General features: G+C 43.0%; 1 protein-coding gene across 3 annotated transcripts in view; it reads left to right on the top strand.

Moving 5' to 3' along the window:
* Positions 1 to 18,917, top strand: part of CLCN3 (chloride voltage-gated channel 3) — an 89,683-nt gene that overhangs the window by 52,693 nt on the left and 18,073 nt on the right. For all 3 annotated transcript variants that reach the window (XM_007673030.2, XM_029076508.1, XM_007673033.3), the window contains 7 exons: positions 2,210 to 2,367; positions 5,180 to 5,279; positions 6,726 to 6,913; positions 8,342 to 8,464; positions 9,763 to 9,969; positions 11,481 to 11,561; positions 13,439 to 13,984. In XM_007673030.2, the coding sequence (XP_007671220.1) occupies positions 2,210 to 2,367; positions 5,180 to 5,279; positions 6,726 to 6,913; positions 8,342 to 8,464; positions 9,763 to 9,969; positions 11,481 to 11,561; positions 13,439 to 13,984 (1,403 nt within the window). The remainder of the gene's footprint in view (positions 1 to 2,209; positions 2,368 to 5,179; positions 5,280 to 6,725; positions 6,914 to 8,341; positions 8,465 to 9,762; positions 9,970 to 11,480; positions 11,562 to 13,438; positions 13,985 to 18,917) is intronic.

Below are 18,917 nucleotides of genomic sequence, written 5' to 3'. Positions count from 1 at the left end.
CTTCATCCCCATTTGACAGATGAGGTCATTGAGGCCCAGAAAAGTGAAGTGACTTGCCCACAGTCACACAGGTGGCAGAGCCAGGATTCGAACCCATGACCTCTGAATCGCAAGCCCGGGCTTTTTCCACTGAGCCACGCTCCAGAGTAGCTTGAGGTCAGGAGCAGTAGCAGTATTGGCAGTGAGAAGCACTGTGGTCTAGTGGAAGGAACCCAGGCCTGGGAGGCAGTGGACATGAGTTCTAATCCTGGCTCTGCTACATATCTGCTGTGTGACCTTAGGGAAGTCACTTCTCTTCATTTTTATTATTATCATAAGGACTTGTGGTGAAGCAGGACCTCTCCTTCTGTGGCTGCTGTGAGTTTCTCCACAGCTGTTAGCTCTTTCAGGGACTGTGTCTTCCTTCCATTGTGCTTTGCCCGCAGTAGAGACGTGACCATACTGACTAATGGAAAGTAGCAGTGGTGAGGAAACTGAGAGGGGCGGGACCTCTAGCAGGGCCAGGCTCATACAGGCCTCACTGTGGCCTCATCCTTATTTCAGGGAGGGAAGTAATCTAAAACCAGTTTCAAAGTCATTAGTAGTATTTTTTGAGTGCCTACTCTACGAGCTCTGTGCAAAAATCAATCAACTATATTGTTATCACTAATAATAATAATAATGGTACTTGTTAAGCACTTACTATGTGCCAGGCACTTTTCTAAGCACTGGAGTAGATACAACTCAATCAGGTCAGACATATTCCCTGTCCCACATGGGGCTGACACTCTTAATTCCCATTTTACAGATGAGGTAACTGAACCCCAGAGAAGTGAAGTGATTTCTTTGTCCAAGGTCACACAGCCGACATGTGGCGGAGCTGGAGTTAGAACCCAAGTCCTTTTGACTCCCAGGCCTGTGCTCTATCCACTAAGCCAAGCTGCTTCTATGAGCAGCGCTAAGGCTGTGCAGAGCCCTGTGCACAGCTTGGAAGAGTACAGTATAACAGAGTTGGTAGATGTGTTCCTGGCCCACAATGAGTTAACAGTCTAGGTGGAGAACAAAGCCTGGAAGAGTACAGTTGAAATAGATACAGTAGTCGAAAGTTCTTCAGTTCAGAAGTATAAGTATATAAAAAAATTAAGTCATGCTCTCAACACTTTCCCTAATTACCGATCACAATTTGGAACTTGTGTGACCCATTTCTGGGAGACTCATAACACCTAAACGAAGGACTGATAGGTGTAGACCATCACAGCTGATATTACTCTCAAAATTCATTAGAAAGTGAGCTTGTTAAGTTATGTAGGAAATGCTCTCATTTTCCTCACCTCTAAAATATACCAGTATTCAATACCTGTTTTCCACTTAGACTGCGAGCCCCATGTAGGACAGGGACAGGGTTCAACTTGACTAACTTGTATCTACCTCAGCACTTAGAACAGTGCTTCATACTTCATTCATTCATTCAATCGTATTTACTGAGTACTTACTGTATACAGAGCACTGTACTTAAGCACTTGGGAAAATACAATATGGCAATAGAGACAGTCCCTGTCCACAACGAACTCACATAATGAGCACATAACAAATACCAGTACTATTATTATTATTATTAGAGAAGCAGTGTGGTTTAGTGGAAAGAGCACAGGTCTGGGAGTCAGAGGACCTGGGTTCTAATCCTGGCTCTGCCACTTACCTGCTGTGTGACCCTGGGTAAGTCACTTCACTTCTGTGTCTGTTTCCTTATCCCCAAAATGGGGATTCAATACCTGTTCTCCTGCTTACTTCAGCTGTAGGTCCTTGAATCTACCTGGGTGACCTTGGGCAAGACACTTCTTTTCTCTGTGCCTCAGTTCCCTTATCTGCAAAATGGGATTTCAGTACCTGTTCTTCCTACTTAAACTGTAGGACCTTGAATTTACTCCAGTGCTTAGTACAGTGCTTGGCACATAATAAATGCTTAAGAAACACAATTATTATCATTGTCTGCTTGATGACCTTGAGCAAATCACTTAACTTCTTTCTGCCTCAGTTCCTTCAGCTGTAAAATGAGAATTAAGACTGTGAGTCCCATGTGGGACACTGACCGTATCCAACTTGATTATCCTGTATCTACCCCAGTGCTTAGTACAGTGCCTAGCACATAGTAAATGCTTCACAGATCCCACTATTATTATTTGTAAATATCAGTATGTGAAGTGTAACTGTCTGTTGTCTTTTTCAACAGGAACACATTATACAATGACAAATGGAGGAAGCATTAACAGTTCAACACACTTACTGGACCTTTTGGATGAACCCATCCCCGGAGTTGGAACATATGATGACTTCCACACGATCGATTGGGTGCGGGAGAAATGTAAAGACAGAGAAAGACACAGGCGGGTATGTACAGACTAGTTATTTCAAGTGGTTTGGGTAAAATATTGGCCTAAATAATTGAATACTAGGCTTTGGCCACTGATTTACTGGAAATGGCAACACAAAAGATCAGGCTGTCCCTGGTGTGTCAGCTTGAAGGTGGACAGGTGGAATTCTAGCCCTACTCACCACTTAATTTCGTGTGACCTGACTGATCAGATAACAATCTGCATTTTCACACCAAAACAATGTTGTTGTTTAGCTGTTTTCTCTCACTTTCTTCCTTCCGTGTCCACTTACAGTGGAAATGATGCAAGCACATTATTAAACCCTGTTCATGTCCCACTGCTGTGAATGTAACTGTTTAGAAATGATGAAATTAGTATCCCTTGAAAATAGAACAGCAGCCTCAAAAGGCACTGCCAAACTTTGAAGGCCTAGAATTTAGAGTGCTTGACATGTCAAATAATTAGGAGTGTTAAACTCTGAATTAGAACATTCGTTCTAGGGTACAATGGGAGATATTTGTTTCCCTTTGAAGCATCAGGAACTGGGCATTTCTGGAAGCAGTATATCAGACTATGAAAGCCATGGTCCGACCTAATGTCAAGGAGGAAAAAAACCCAAATCTTTGAATCTCCCGGCACCTCCCAGAAACAGCTGGTTTGAAAAATACAAATTTGTGACTTCAAACATGTACTTTAGGTTTTAGTAATTTTCGAACCAGCTGTGCACCACAGAGTTTTGATAGAGAAGTTAGGAGGCAAAAGGACCCAGAAGGATTTTTTTTTCCAGGGGTCCTGACTGCATGGCACTCGGTTTTTTTGAGGGCAGAGGATAGGACCTATTTGGAGGAGTAGGTTTAATTTTTAAGAGCCATGCTGACATTCACAAGACTGTCCTAATGCGGCCATGCCACTAGTCCCACTCAGAATTTCAGCCAAGCAGTACCCACTAGTTGATGAGTCATTCAGGATGCGTCAGTAAGCGTTTAACTCTGTGGAAAAAAATATTCCTACCTGTCCCTCAGCCTAAGGCTTTTTTCAGTTTAAGCCAAATGGTAACAAGAGATATTTTAGAAAGCAGTTATTACAGCTAACATCATGGAGGCTTGGAATTGTCTATTTAGAAAATACCTGTTAACCAAAAAAAAAAACATTTGAAAGTTTACCTTGGTGCTTGTTAGACTTAGGACTGACTATAGAGCAAATCTCTCTCATGTTAGCTGACTAATGTTTTTCTGGTAAACACAACAGAAGTAATGACTCATACTGAAAGTATTATTATTATTATTATTACTAGAATTCCACAGTGCAGATTCAGTCTGTATGTTGACTGCAGGACTGTGGGTATTGCGTTCTCTGAGAAAAATAACTTCTAATGTAATGTCAAGAAGATACATGGCCATGAGAAGCAGCCTGGCTTAGTGGATAGAGCACAGGTCTGGGAGTCAGAAGGATGTGGGTTCTAATTCTAGCTCTGCTACTTGTCTGCAGTGTGTCCTTGACAAGTCACTTAACTTCTCTGTCCTCAGTTACTTCATCTCTAAAATGTAGGTTAAGATTTATGAGCCCCATGTGGGGATATGGACTGTGTCCAACCTGATTACCTTAAATCTGCCCCAGCACTTTATACAGTGCCTGACTCATAGTAAGGGCTTAACAAATACCATTTAAAACAAAACAAAAAACTTCAAGTTGCTTTAGAATAAGCAGTGTCAGATGATTAAATATGACTATTTAACTGCAACATGCAGCTCCTGTTACATAGTAGGAGTGACTTGGTGGTGTTGGAAATCAATTTAGAGTAAGCTGTTTTATAAAGAAAAGTTAGTCTTCCCTGACTTAGCTGCTCAACAGATTATTTTTTAAGACTCTTTCTGGGTGTAATATATTAGGTATTTTCAATTGTTCCTAGGCAGGTTTGGCTCCTTAATTATTTACAGCTTTGACCTGCACCACCACCCAAACGGATTTTGAACATTTCTTCCCATTATGTTCAAACACCCAGAATTAGATGTGTGAAAACATAAAAACAAACCCATATCCCCAAATCCTCACATACTGGCTCAGAGATGGGGATTAATAGTGATGCTGAGCTGGGGAATCCTCTCATGCTCTCCATCCCAGACAGCAGAAGCGCCAGGCCTAGCCACATCACTATTCTGCAGGGGCTGGATCAGTTAAAACAGAGCTGCCAAATCCTGACTCATGGAGGGTCAGCTTTGACACAATTGCTGTGAGAACACCTGAGCTGAGCCACATCTGAGGTGGCTATGGAAAACCCACTCCCGGCTTCAGAAACACGATTTTAAGGTTTTTGTGGACTTTGGTGGAGGGCCCCCAGCGACCACTGTACAGTGTCAAGACAGGAATGGCAGGGAATGGGTCTGTATTGTTATATTGTACTCTCCCAAGTGCTTAGTAAAGTGCTCTGCCCACAGTAAGCACTCAATAAATACAACTAACTGACTGACCAGTTAAAAGCATTTTCCGTAGCTTCTGGTCCAAACCTTAGGACATGTCACACCCATTCTCCCATGGATCACTAATCACCCAAAGCCTGTCTTTAGATAGCACAAATGACTGGAGAACTGTCACTCAGGGTGGTTCTGCAGTGTATTTCTTTGTTATCTTTACCCTGTGCTTTATCTCCGTCTCTTATGGGCCAAGGAGCACTATTTTCTCCATTCCCTGACTGCTTTCTTACTGCCTAACCCCCACCATTTCTCCCAGTCGTATTGCCTCACTTCTATAAATATAATGTCAACTGTCCAGATTTAATGTAGTTGCTGTTTTCCATTTGAAAAGTGAAGCATAACTATTTCTAATTCCAGATCAACAGCAAAAAGAAAGAATCCGCTTGGGAAATGACAAAAAGTTTGTACGATGCTTGGTCAGGATGGCTAGTAGTTACCCTAACGGGATTGGCTTCAGGTAATGACAATTTATAAATGCAGTCTTTTTCTAAGCAATGAAGCAATGATTGCTTCTTCTGTGTTATCATGCACTTTGGGTCTCAGTTTGGGGGGTTTTTTTAGAATTCTTTGTTAGTTCACACCACAAACATAACTCCAGGGAACAAACACATAGTGACACCATGGGAAAAGGGTGGAGAAAAGCGTATTATTGTTTATAGCAGGTTTGAAAATCACTGGATGACAGAAGTATGAGTCTTGAATAAATCCAAAATTAAGGGACATGAATATTCATTCATTCATTCAATAGTATTTATTGAGCGCTTACTATGTGCAAGAGCACTGTACTAAGCTCTTGGGATGAACAAGTCGGCAACAGATACAGTCCCTGCCGTTTGACGGGCTTACAGTCTAATCGGGGGAGAATCGGGGGAGAATATCTTTGCTCGGAATAGTGGTTTTAAGCACTTAGCACTGGGGTGGATTCAAAGGAAATAATTGACAGTTGAGCCATAGAGGCACAGGAATGAGTGGGAGGGAAGAAGCTAAGGTAAGTTCTAGGTCTAGAAGGTTCTTTGGAAATTGATTTTTGACAAAAGTAACTGGCACTTAAAAATAACCAATCATTTGTTTTAAGGAAATGCTATTTGTCTCTTCCTTTATAAAGCACAATTAAAAATTGTAGGTCAGACTTGCTTATGAGTCTCTCTTCTGTATACATAATGGTCCTGCAGAAGTTGCCTTGGGCATAGGTGGGAGCTTTTCAGACTGTGCTTGTAACTTCTGTTCTTCCCGGTCATAGGCCCCTTAGTACAGTCAGTCGTGGTACACAGAACTCTTCAAAGCGTTTCTCAGAGTCATTGCTGCAGGACCAGATCAGATCAGCATAATGCTGAACTCAGTTGAGGTTCTCCATCCCGTTTTGGGGCTGGGCAGGAAGGGGCAGAAATGCAGTGCTGATTCTCCCCTACGCAAGTGCACCTCTCCACATACATTGGGCTGGGCCTGTGGGCTGCCGTCTACTGGCGTAACCAAACTCCACGCCACCTAGGAACACCACTGGACATGAGCCCGTGTTCACTCGTGGTTTTACCGAGGCTCAGAGCACTTCTTGATGGTCAGAAGATCAATACTGGTTTGGTGTGAGCCAGATCTTGAACTTGTAGTCGATGTAGGGTTGTAGTACACAGCATTCAGGGTGAGGGCATTGAGGGCCCTCTAAGCATTGAAGAAAGTCACCTCAGACCCCATATTTAAACGTGCTTTCATAGCCACTGCAAGATGATCTTATCCTGGCAGAGGTGTGGAAGGGTGGCCCACGATGTCTAGTGTGGTGTAAATGGACTGTAATTTTTTCTTGCATTTAGTTTGTTCAGGTGGCCAGCATTCACCTCTCTAATTGTAATTAATTTTTTTTTTAATTTTGATAACAACTGAGTCTTCACTTAAAACATTTAACCAACAGGGGCATTGGCAGGGTTAATAGACATTGCTGCCGATTGGATGACTGATCTGAAAGAGGGCATCTGCCTTAGTGCATTGTGGTACAACCATGAGCAGTGTTGCTGGGGATCTAATGAGACAACATTTGAAGAGAGAGATAAGTGTCCGCAGTGGAAAACATGGGCAGAACTAATCATCGGTCAAGCAGAGGTGAGTGTGAGTCTTGAGAGGCCTCAAGAAGAAGGACTGTATTGAATTTCATTAGAATTCATTAAAAAAACAACTTGTTTTCTAAATCAGAGTAGAGCAAACATGAGGACAGCGAGACCCGGCTGTGATATTGAAATTCAATTGTTGGAATAACCTACCCTCTGCAGACCCTAAGACTTGTTGGTCAGATAAAGAAGATATGAAATTCTGTAGACAGTTGGTGCGATTATTAATGTTTCTTTCTAGGGTACTTGATGTTATTGTATGATGGCGCGATGAGTTGTTTGACTCATTCAGTATTCCTCAGTGCACAATAGTGGAGTGGTCACAGCATGTCGTTTAATCCATAAACATAGCTCTTTCCACCTAAATGAATTCACTGTAGCCCAGCCTTGTCACTAAAAGTCAAGTGTGAGTGTGTGGGCTGACTGATTGCAGCCTCATCTTTCCTATTCATGTCTTGTGCCGCTGTTGTTCTCTCCCAAATGCTTAGTACAGTGCATTGCACTCAGCAATATTCAGCAAATACTGTTACTACTTCTGTAACCCCCTGCTTGCTCTTACTAGGATGAGTACAAATGATACCTGAAAGGTGGGCAGGTGGACTGAAGAAGAGGGGGAGTGGTGCATCTTCCAGGAGAAAGATGGGAACCCCTCACAAAGTACTGACTCCAAAATAGGCTCCCCTCCCCATGTTTCCTGTTTCATTATCTGAATTTAAAGTTAATAAATGGTGGAAAATTGCCCAATAATTAATTTTAAACTTAGAAAAAGTGTGAAGCCATGACCCTCCCTTCCCATCCTTCCTAATTTTCTCCTGCCAGGCATCACTTGTTATGACTCTCGTGACTGCAGAGAAGACAGGGAGGGAATTCCTATCCCCAGTCAATCAATGGTATTTATTGAGCACTTCCTGGGTGCAGAGCACTGTACTAAGCACCTGGGAGAGCAGAGTATGATAAAATTAGTAGGTATGATCTCTGCCCTCTAAAAATTACGGACTAGAGGGAACATTATTGTACTCTCCCAACTGTTTAGTACAGTGCTCTGCGCACACTTAAGTGCTCAGTAAATATGATTGATTGATGGATTGGGGGGATTTCCCCTGTGCTGCATCTCTAGAAACAGAGACCAGTGCTAGGGAGAAGCCCGCCTTAGGGGGGGTTCAGGGGGGTCCCAGCTCTCTCCCTTACACCAGAGGAAGCTGTCCTGGCAGGAGGACTCCGAGGGGAAGCAGCTAGAACAAAGCCACTTTCATGGCCAAGAAGCGTTGGTGTTCCCCACTAAACGCATAGCGATAGCCTTTTGATTATTGTGAAATGTGGCATTAAGAGCTCCAGAGTGTGATCAAAGACCTTTGGCATTTGCTTTGATTTTCGTGATCTGTTACAGATGAAATTTTCACCATTATCTCATGTGGTCTTTTAGGGACCGGGTTCTTACATCATGAACTACATAATGTACATCTTCTGGGCTCTGGGCTTTGCCTTCCTAGCTGTCTCTCTGGTGAAGATATTTGCTCCATACGCCTGTGGCTCTGGAATTCCAGAGGTAAGATCTGATGGATCGAATGGGATTAAACATCGAAAGCTTTCGGGGAAGTTTGTCCTCTGCCTTTAGGAAAAAGGAAATGCCATATTTACTGACATGATTGTCCCACTTTTTGCATAATTTTTGCACCCCCAAAAGAGGCATTACCAAGGTCTTCTAAGAATTAAAAGTAGTAATAAGAAAAGCAGGAGGAAAAAGGAGGGGAGAAGGAAGAGAAAAGTAAGAGAAAGGTGGGTCTCTTATCATTACTGCACAATCTCGGGAGTGAGCAGTAATACAGTAGTCACTCAGTGAATTAACCTCCCATTTCCTTTCTCATTTTCTTACCCTGGAATTTGTTCTCCTCAGTGAAGAAACACCCTCTCCAACACTCAGGCATGGATTTCAAAGAAGAAGTTCCCTGACATAATCCTGTGTGGTGTTCATGTATTCTGGCCCTTCCCTTCTTTCTACCCCATGCATGCTTCTCAAAAATCAGTGGGGATGGGGTTATGCAGTAGAGGCACTTATACATATAAATATGGTAAATGGCATATGCTCTATTGCAAAATAGAGAAGAGAAGCAGTGTGGCCCCAGTGAAAGAGCATGAGCCTGGGAATCAGAGGACCTGGAATGAAATTCCGGCTGTGTCACTTGTCTGCAGTGTGACTGTGGGCAAGTAACTAAATTCTCTGTGCCTCAATTACCCCATTTGTAGAAGAGAGACTGAGATTGAGTGCTATGTGGGACAGGGACTGTGTCCATCCCTATTAACTTGTATCTACCCCAGAGTTTAGTAACTCTGCTACTTAGTAAGTGGTTAACAAATACCAAAAAAACCAAAAGCCTTGCTCCAAACAAGGGAATATTAAGGTGACTGAAAGAGACTTTTCCCATTTGTCAGTTTAGTAGCAGTGGAGCAATGAGTCTATGCTCAAATGATGCAGCAGTTTTTCTTGTGGTGCATTAGCCATATTATGTACTTATTGACACAAATGCCTTTCAGGTAATCATTTAAGAGTAACCATAGTTTGAGAAAAATGTCCTTAGCTTAGCAGGCTAAGCTTTAGAATTTGTGATCATCTCCAGTTTGTTTTATTATTTCAGTTGCAAAACTAGCTCTTTCTCCAGTTCAGTTAATAATGTACTTTTTTCACATTCCCATGTATTCGTATTCAATATTTTTAATCTTTCATAATTTGAAAATCTCATTCTAAAGGGCATACTCTTCAAGTAAAAATGAGAATAAATCGGGGAAATTAAGTTATGATATGTTTCTAGAACAAAATAAAATTCAGTAATTTTTTTTTTCTTATAGATTAAAACTATTCTAAGTGGATTCATCATCAGAGGATATTTGGGCAAATGGACTTTGATGATTAAAACTATCACATTAGTACTGGCAGTAGCATCGGGGTTGAGTTTAGGGAAAGAAGGTCCTTTGGTACATGTGGCCTGTTGCTGTGGAAATATTTTTTCCTACCTCTTTCCCAAGTACAGCACAAATGAAGCTAAAAAAAGGGAGGTAAGTGCCTTTTATACTGCCACTGTTTTGGGGACAAAAAAATTCTTCTGGGTTTATTAGGCTTTGGGAAATAACTCTCCAGACTAAAGTGAAGACTTCTAGCAACTGGTAGTAGAAAGTAGTAGAAATGGGGAGGGAGAAGAGGAGGGAGAAGGGGAGAGAGAGTGTGATTGTGTGTGCGGTGTGCAGCACATTAGATCATGGTTGAATGTCATGAACCCATTTCCCTTTGAGTTCCTTTTTTCATTAGAATTTAGTTATTTTTGTATTTTTTTGTCAGCCATCCTTGTCCTCATACCGATGGTTCGGAACGGGGCCTTCCAGCCATGGTCACCCGTGGTAGCAGCTGGCACCATTGCCTCATCCTTAGGGCTAGGAATCCAAGGTTGAAGTCTTCTTCCTGCATTTCTAGCCAAGCATGGGGGTGGTTTTAACAGATTCAGTGTAGATGTCCTAAGGGGATACAGCTGACAGTGTAATTTTTATATTTTTCGGGGATAGAGCCAAAACTACCATTTGAATTTTAGGGGCTAATAAAGAGAAATCACTTACTGATAAATGAACAGGTAGTTCTTTTCCAGGTTGAATTGACGTGCAAAGCACTGTACTAAGAGCTTGGGAGAGTATACTGGAATTACACTGGATCCCTGCTCTCAAAATTGTGAGCCCCATCCCTCCCTTCCCCCATCCACCTTTCTGTTCTTTGCCAGAGCTCAATACAGTACTTTGCACACAGTAAACACTTAAATAGTATTACTACTACAATTTTGCAAGGTGTTTACATTATGATGGGGAGATGCCTTGAAATCATCTATAGATGGGGGAAGAAGATGAAGTGTGTGTGTGTGTGTGTGTATATATATGTACATTTATGAATTAATGCTTTAATAATAGCATGTGTAAGGAATTCCAAGACTTGATGCTCCAGTGAAAACAAAGAACCTAAGGTAACACAAATACACATGTGTGGTGCGGGGGAGGAAAAAAGGGGCTTAAGCTTTAAATATCCTCTGTGGAAGTAGAATGAGAAAAAAAATCCTACTTTTCAGGCAACAAATCCATTTCCTTCTAGGGATGGAGTGCTGCTTTTGAGCTATATAAAAGAGGTTACCTGTAAAATGTGAGAAGCAGCCTGACCTAGTGGACAGAGCACAGGCTTTGGAGTCAGAGAACCTGTGTTCTAATCCCCATTCTGTCACTTGACTGCTGTGTGACCTTGGGCAAATCACTTATCTTCTAAGTGCCTCAGTTACCTCATCTGTAAAACGGGGATTAAGAGCGTGAGCCCTTTTTGGGGTAGGGACCGTGTCCATCCCGATGAACTCGTATCTGCCCCAGCACTTTGTACAGTGTCTGGCACATAGTAAGCGCTTAACAAATACTAATTTTTTTTTAAAAACCAACAAAACATGTAAATGATGGGTTATGTCAGAGTGAGCAGTTCTCTCTGATCTGCACATTTGGGTTCGTTATTAAGGACCAAACTGAAGCCTGATGATATTTTCTTCCAGGTGCTGTCCGCCGCTTCCGCAGCTGGAGTGTCTGTAGCCTTTGGTGCTCCCATTGGGGGAGTCCTTTTTAGTCTGGAAGAGGTATGTGAAGATTGAGCAGTAGAAATTGTAAGCTTGTTGTGGGCAGGTGATGTGCCTGTTTATTGTTGTATTGTACTCTCCCAAGCGCTTGGTACAGTGCTCTGCACACAGGAAACACTCAATAAGTAGGATTGAAATGAAATTGCAGAATCTTTCTTAGCTTTGTTCTAGTCTTCTGCCCTGGATTGGACAGAAGATCTAGTCTTCTTTGGTGCTCTGGCTTTATAGGGTCTGGAGAACATTTTTTTTTTAAGTCCCTACCTTACCTTTAATGATTAAATGCTCCTTCTCTTTGCTCTTTGGTATTAATTATTTGGGGAATCAAAGTTTTAATTTTGTAATTGAGAATATGAAGGTGTCCCCACGGCCTTTTAAATTATTGCCTGTAGTATTTTTAAAAAGGTTGATTTATGTTGTGATCAAGTCTGCCTTCTTTATTAAATCCTAAAAACTTGGATAGAATTGAATTGCTTTTTGTGGGACTGTTCGTAATTGTCTCCCGGTGACACTTAAGTATATTTAAAGGAACAAATGGTTTTATTTCTATCATTGCAGTGTTACCAAAGTGAATGTTATAAATTACATAGTTATGAGTTTTTAAACATCTGTTCTTTAGTAGTGAGAACAAAACTGTCCAATGCACATAGATGTATTTTTCCCGTAACTTTGTACTGATCTTTCCATTTCTCTTTAGCTCAGCATAACATAGATTATCTCTTTATAGCACACCTCTTTTTACCTTTTATTTTTCTGAAAATGCCCAAATCCTTTTCTTTTGTATGTTTTTGAGAAACCGGGGTTTCTTGCAATTGTCAACCCTTTCCTCTTTAGCCTCTTGTTTGTATGTTTTCATTTGCTCAGAGGATGCAGTTTGGTTTTTTTGTTTTGTTTTGTCTTTAAACACCAAAAAAACCAAACAAACATTTCTGGGGATAGTTTGTATGTCAGACACCAGCTGGGAGAGCATAAAAGTGCACTTGTTTGGAAGGAAAAGGATTTATAGAAATAAGTATGGAAAAGCATTGTTGCCTACGGGATAGAGCATGGGCCTGGAAATCAGAAGGACTTGGGTTCTGATTCCGTCTCCACCACTTGCCTGCTATGTGATCTTGGGCCAGTCGCTTTACTTCTCTGAGCCTCATTTACCTCATCAGTTAATGGGGCATCAAGACTGCAAGACCCCATGTGGAGCATGGACTGGGTCCAACCTGATGAGATTATATCTACCCTAGTGTTTAGTACAGTGCCGGCCACATATTAAACACATAACAAATACCATTTAAAAAAAAAAAAAGAGAAATCGTTATTGCAAAGCTTCAGGCAAGCAGAGTGGATATTTAAGTATTTAAATAGCAGTTACTCTTACTCAACATTTGTGCCCAATTCCGGTTTGCAATGCTGCTGTCTTGAAGTCAGGGCTGTGACCATTAGGGTCATTAAACCTAATGGTAATAATAATGGTATTTGTTAAGCACTTACTGTGTGCTAAGCACTGTACTAAGCGCCGGGGTGGATTCAAGCAAATTGGGTTGGATACAGTACCTGTCTCACACGAGGGCCCAACGGTCTCAATCCCCATTTTACATATGAAGGAACCGAGGCCCTGAGAAGTGAAGTGACTTGCCCGAGGTCGCACAGGAGACCTGTGGCAGAGACTGGGATTAGAACCCAGGTCCTTCTGACTCCCTGACCATTGCTCGGGTCCACTAGGGCAAGATGCTTGAATTCAAGCATGTCCCTTGTTGTAACGAACCTCTGCAGGATCAATTCCTTGAGCAGAAGTAGAGTGCGGTCCTGGAATTCTCTCCAGCGACCTGGTAACATAGAGACCATTTTGTACAAGATGGTCACGGTGATTCTCACTTGTTTCTCTGCAGGTGAGCTATTATTTCCCCCTGAAAACCTTATGGAGGTCGTTTTTCGCTGCTCTAGTGGCCGCATTTGTTCTGCGATCCATCAATCCCTTCGGGAACAGCCGCCTGGTCCTCTTTTACGTCGAGTACCACACCCCCTGGTACCTCTTCGAACTGTTGCCCTTCATCCTCCTGGGGGTGTTCGGAGGGCTGTGGGGAGCGTTTTTCATCCGGGCCAACATCGCCTGGTGCCGTCGACGGAAATCCACCAGGTTCGGGAAGTACCCGGTGCTGGAAGTGATCGTCGTGGCGGCCATCACGGCCGTCATCGCTTTCCCCAACCCCTACACCAGGCTCAACACCAGCGAGCTGATCAAGGAGCTCTTCACGGACTGTGGCCCGCTGGAGTCCTCCTCCCTGTGCGACTACAGAAACGACATGAACGCCAGTAAGATAGTGGACGATATCCCCGACCGGCCCGCCGGCACCGGGGTGTACTCAGCCATATGGCAGCTCTGCTTGGCCCTGATATTTAAAATCATCATGACCGTCTTCACTTTCGGAATCAAGGTAAGACCGAAGGTGCTTTCCGTGTTTAAGAAGGCTGAAGGGGCAATTCCAGCAGATCCTCGGGAGCAGCGGCCGGAGAAGCAGCGAGGCCTAGTGCAAGGAGCACTAATTCCGGATTTTAATTTCGGCTCCGCCGATTGCCTGCTGTATGACTGTGGCAGGTCACATTATTTCTCTGGGCCTCGGTTTCCTCCACTGTAAAGTGGAGGTTCAGTACCTTTTCTCCTTCCCCCTTCAGACTGGGAGCCCCATGCAGGGCAGGGACTGTGTGTGACCTAATTGACTTGTATATGTACCCCAGCAGTGAGAAGAGTGTTTGTCACATAGTAAACGCCTAACAAGCTCCATAAAACAGTGTATCTGACCCCCGCTTGTGTTTCGGGTGCCTGGGGAGCATATTAAAGAAGACTCAATCTCTGCCCTTGAGGGTTTTATAATCTAATGGGAAAAGAGTTGAGGGGTTTATTAATGGATAAACCATGATTGCAAGAGAGAGGATGGATTAAATCAGGGAGCAAGGAAGTAAAAACATTTTAGATGTGAGCTAGTCAGTGGGCAGGAAATGTCACTGTTTATTGCTGTATTGTACTTTCCCAAGTGCTTAGTAATAATAATGTTGGTATTTGTTAAGCGCTTAGTATGTGTAGAGCCCTGTTCTAAGCGCTGGGGTAGATATAGGGTAATTGGGTTGTCCCACGTGAGGCTCACAGTTAATCCCCATTTTACAGATGAGGGAACTGAGACACAGAGAAGTTAAGTGACTCGCCCACAGTCACACAGCTGACAAGTGGCAGAGCCGGGAGCCGAACCCATGACCTCTGACTCCGAAACCCAGGCTCTTTCCACTGAGCTATGCTGCTTCTCTAGTACAGTGTTTTGCACACCATAAGCACTCAGTAAATACAAGTGAATGAAATAAAAAGTGCAATAATGCGGTTTGGCTGGTTGAGTGGTGTGACTGGGAATGTTGGGGGGGGTGGGGTTAAGTGGAGTCCCCAGGAAGGTTGCTTTTTAGGAAGATCTGCAGAGGGAATAATCTAAGATGATGTTTTATACTACCAAGAGACCAAAAAGTATCTTCAGTTTTTCCCCTCCAAAAAAATGCTTTTGAAGATGAAGCGATGCTTGCGGTTCTTTATTAATTATTAATTTGTAAAGTTTATCTGATATTTATATTGCAATTTTTATATAATAATTTAATTTAGACATTATTGAAATGGTATATTTTATAATAATTAGTGATGGTTTACTTATTAATTCACTAATTCTCAGTGAGAAATTCTGTTGTACCGTAGATAATTCACTAATAAGAATGAGCCCTCAAGCCACATCTTAGATTTCCCCTTGAATGCACCATCCGGAGCCTGTTTTCTTGAGTCCCCTGCAGAAGGTTAGATGAATGGTAACACCCTTGAGGTTGCCGTAGGAATCGAAATCAGTTGGTTTATTGTAACTGCTGGTGGAAGGTAGAAATGAGTGCAAAGTGTTCTGAATATTCAGTCTCCTCAGGGCAGGGGTTGTGGTGACTGAATCCAGGCTGTTTCCCTGCCCTTTTCCTGACCTTCATCTTCTTCCCTCTCCTTCCTCCCCCAACCCTTCACCTCAGGCCATTTTGGCCAGAAGGTAACTGTATTTCCCTTGTTACAAATCCCTATCTCCCTGTCTCCTTCCCCAATAAACTGGAGGCATGTCCTGATGAGTCCTCCCTTAACTACTGGCTTGGCCATTTGCCCACTGCCTAGAACACATGACACAAGTCATTTAATAATAATAATAATAATGTTGGTATTTGTTAAGCGCTTACTTTGTGCAGAGCACTGTTCTAAGAGCTGGGATAGATACAGGGTAATCAGGTTGTCCCACATGAGGCTAACAGTTAATCCCCATTTTACAGATGAGGTAACTGAGGCACAGAGAACTGAAGTGACTTGCCCACAGTCACACAGCTGACAAGTGGCAGAGCCGGGATTCGAACTCATGACCTCTGACTCCCAAGCCCGTGCTCTTTCCACTGAGCCAATATCTGAGCCTCACGTTCTTCATCTGTAAAATGGGAATTGGTTATCTCGTTCCTCCGCCCTTCCACGAGGGACAGGAAATGCTTCCGACCTGATTATTTTGTATCTACCCAGCACTTAGTGGGCTGCTACACCCTTCTCCCCACCCTTCTTACAACCCTGCAAAGCAAGAAGTTGAGGGCAGGACCTGGGAGGGGGAAAGTGAGGCCTAGAGGCTTCCCCAGGATGGCTCACATCCCACTGGTTCTTTTCATGTCAAACTCTGTCAGATTGAAGTCATCACCATTTAAATGGAGTCTTACCCTCCAACAATTAGTGCTTCTTTTTCCTTATTCATTAGTCAGCCAGTTAACACTTTCTCCATTTAAGTAAATGTTTTAAGGCCGTTTCACAGTCTGGCCCGGATGACTGTGAATGACTGAGCTTACAGCAAATTCTTCCATTTTGAGGGTTGTACATTTACTTTCAGCTTCATTTGAAAGTATTCTGCTTAAGCAGTTTTTAATATTTCTTCTGAAGTGGCTTTAAATATGAAATCTCAAAGTGCAATTTTAGTGATTGAATTTCTTCCTTTTATTGCGCCTTTAGCTCCTTAGAAATCGGCATGTGATAGAAATGCTTTTTACTTGGCAGATAGTCTTTTACGAGTGGAAAGGTTGAAGTATAATGAAGCTGATGATTATCCACCAGCAAAGATAGATGCATTCACATTGAGCGCAAACTTTATATTGTAGACAGTATTGGGCTCTTTAAGCTAAATTTTCTGGTAAATTTTCTGGTTCTGCTGCACTGACAACATTGCAGACCTCTTGCATTGTATCATTGGCCTTCTGAATGAAATGGAATCAGCACAGTTTGATGCAATCGCAGAAAAGTGTTCCCATTGCAACTGGTGAGAGTTATTTCTGTGAAGATGGAATTGTAGAGCTGAGGTCAGGATACCAGAGAGTTCATACGCATCGGTGCATGGTAACGGCAGGTTGAAAAAAATTTTTGAAATTCAGCTAGGTCTTAACCTTGATGGCTATCCTAGACTCAGGAATCAGTAAAGTAATAATAAGAGCAATTACCAACTCAGCACTCTGGAGCCTCCAGTAGCACATCTGAGGGCTTAGACTTACATACTCTATCCATCTTTCCATTCTCTTCTTCCTCCTGCCTGAAGTTTATTTTGTGCATCTCCCCTGCAAGATTGGAAGCTTCCCGAGGGCAAGTCCTCTAACTCACCTTTGCTCTCCCAAACTTAGTACAGTGCTCAGCACACACCAGGCACTCAATCAACACTAATGATTTAGAGATTGTTAGGTTTTGCTCTTAGGCAGCTTGTCCTGATCCAGCGTGATAGGGCTGAAAAATGATAGATGAGGATTTCGGGGGCATGGGATTTCAACCCATTCATGTCTCTTAATTGTCCCGGGAATCTCCTCTTTTGATAGCGGGATTGAGGACAGTTCTGAAGCTTCGGGGTTAGGGGAAAGGCCCCGTGAAATGAAAGGGCTAGAAATGAATGCTCTTTCACTCCATAGAGTGCTGACAGCAGGATTCCTGAGACAGACTCAGAGGTGGGTGGTTCTGGTGGTAATGAGAATAATAATGGTTTTGGTTAAGGCTTAGTATGTGTTAAGGCACTGTTCTAAGTACAGGTGTAGATACAAGATAATCAGGTTGGACACAGTCCCTGTCCCTCATGGTGCTTACTGTCTTAATCTCCATTTTATAGGTGAGGTACTTGAGGCACAGCAAAGTGAAGTGACTTGCCCAAGATCACAGAGCAGACAAGTGGCGGAGCTGGCTGGGATTAGAACCCAGGTCCTTCTGACTCCCAGGCCTGTGCTCTATCCATTAGGCCAGGCTGTGGAAGAAGTGGTAGTAATAGCACTTATCAATCAGTGGTATTTATTGAGCACTTACTAGGTGCAGAGCACTGTACTAAGTGCTTGGGAAAGCACAACACAATAGAATTAGGCACATTCCCTGCCCATAAAGAGCTTACAGTCCATGAAGCACTTACTGTGTGCAGAGCCATGTAGTAAGCTTTGGGAAAGAATACATAGGTAGGAATTAGACAGGTGGGAGGGTGCAGGGGCCTCTCACCTACATTCAGCCCCTTTCTCCCCACCCCATCCACAGCCATTCAGTTGCTTCCCTATGCTTCTTTTGGGGAAGCAGCGTGGCCTTGAGATGATGATGATGATGGTTTTTGTTAAGTGCTTACTATGTGCCACGCACTGTTCTAAGCGCTGATAGAGCACGGGTCTGCGAGGCGAAAGGACCCTGGTTCCAATCCCGGCTCCACCACATGGCTTCTCTGTGACCTTTGGCAAGTCACTGTTGTGCCTCAGTACCCTCATCTTTAAAATGGGTATTAAGAGTGTCAGCCCCATGTGGGGCAGGACCTGTGTCCTATCTGATTAGCTTGTATCTACCCCAGCACTTAGAACAGTGCCTGGCATATGGTAAGCTCTTAACAAATACCATAAAAAAAAACACCTTTAGGCATCAGTCCGTTTTACCTGGTGATGGTTCTTTCCTCTTCAATTGTGGAACGACCTTCCGGGTTTTAGGTATTTTAATAACTCCCCTAGTCTTCAAGGAAGTAGAACACTATTCCAGTCTACCTATTCTGTTCTATTTCTAGGCTGGCCACTTGTTGATCTACCAGTTTATGTTTTGCTTGTGTGTCTTTGGTGGATAGAGCATGAGCCTGGGTGTCAGAAGGACCCCAATTCTGCCACTGGTGTGCTATGCGATCTTGGGCAGGTCACATCTTCTCTGGGCCTCAGTTACCTCATCTGTAAAATGGGGATTAAGACTGTGAGCCCCATTTGGAAACATGGACTATGTCCAACCTGATTAACTTGTATCTACCCAGCGCTTAGAACAATGCCTGGCACATAGTAAGTGCGTAACAAGTA

This window comes from Ornithorhynchus anatinus, chromosome 12 (genome assembly GCF_004115215.2).
Source record: "Ornithorhynchus anatinus isolate Pmale09 chromosome 12, mOrnAna1.pri.v4, whole genome shotgun sequence".
NCBI classification, from domain to species: domain Eukaryota; kingdom Metazoa; phylum Chordata; class Mammalia; order Monotremata; family Ornithorhynchidae; genus Ornithorhynchus; species Ornithorhynchus anatinus.
Note: the sequence above shows the minus strand (reverse complement) of the source record. Positions and strands in the feature narration are given on the sequence as shown.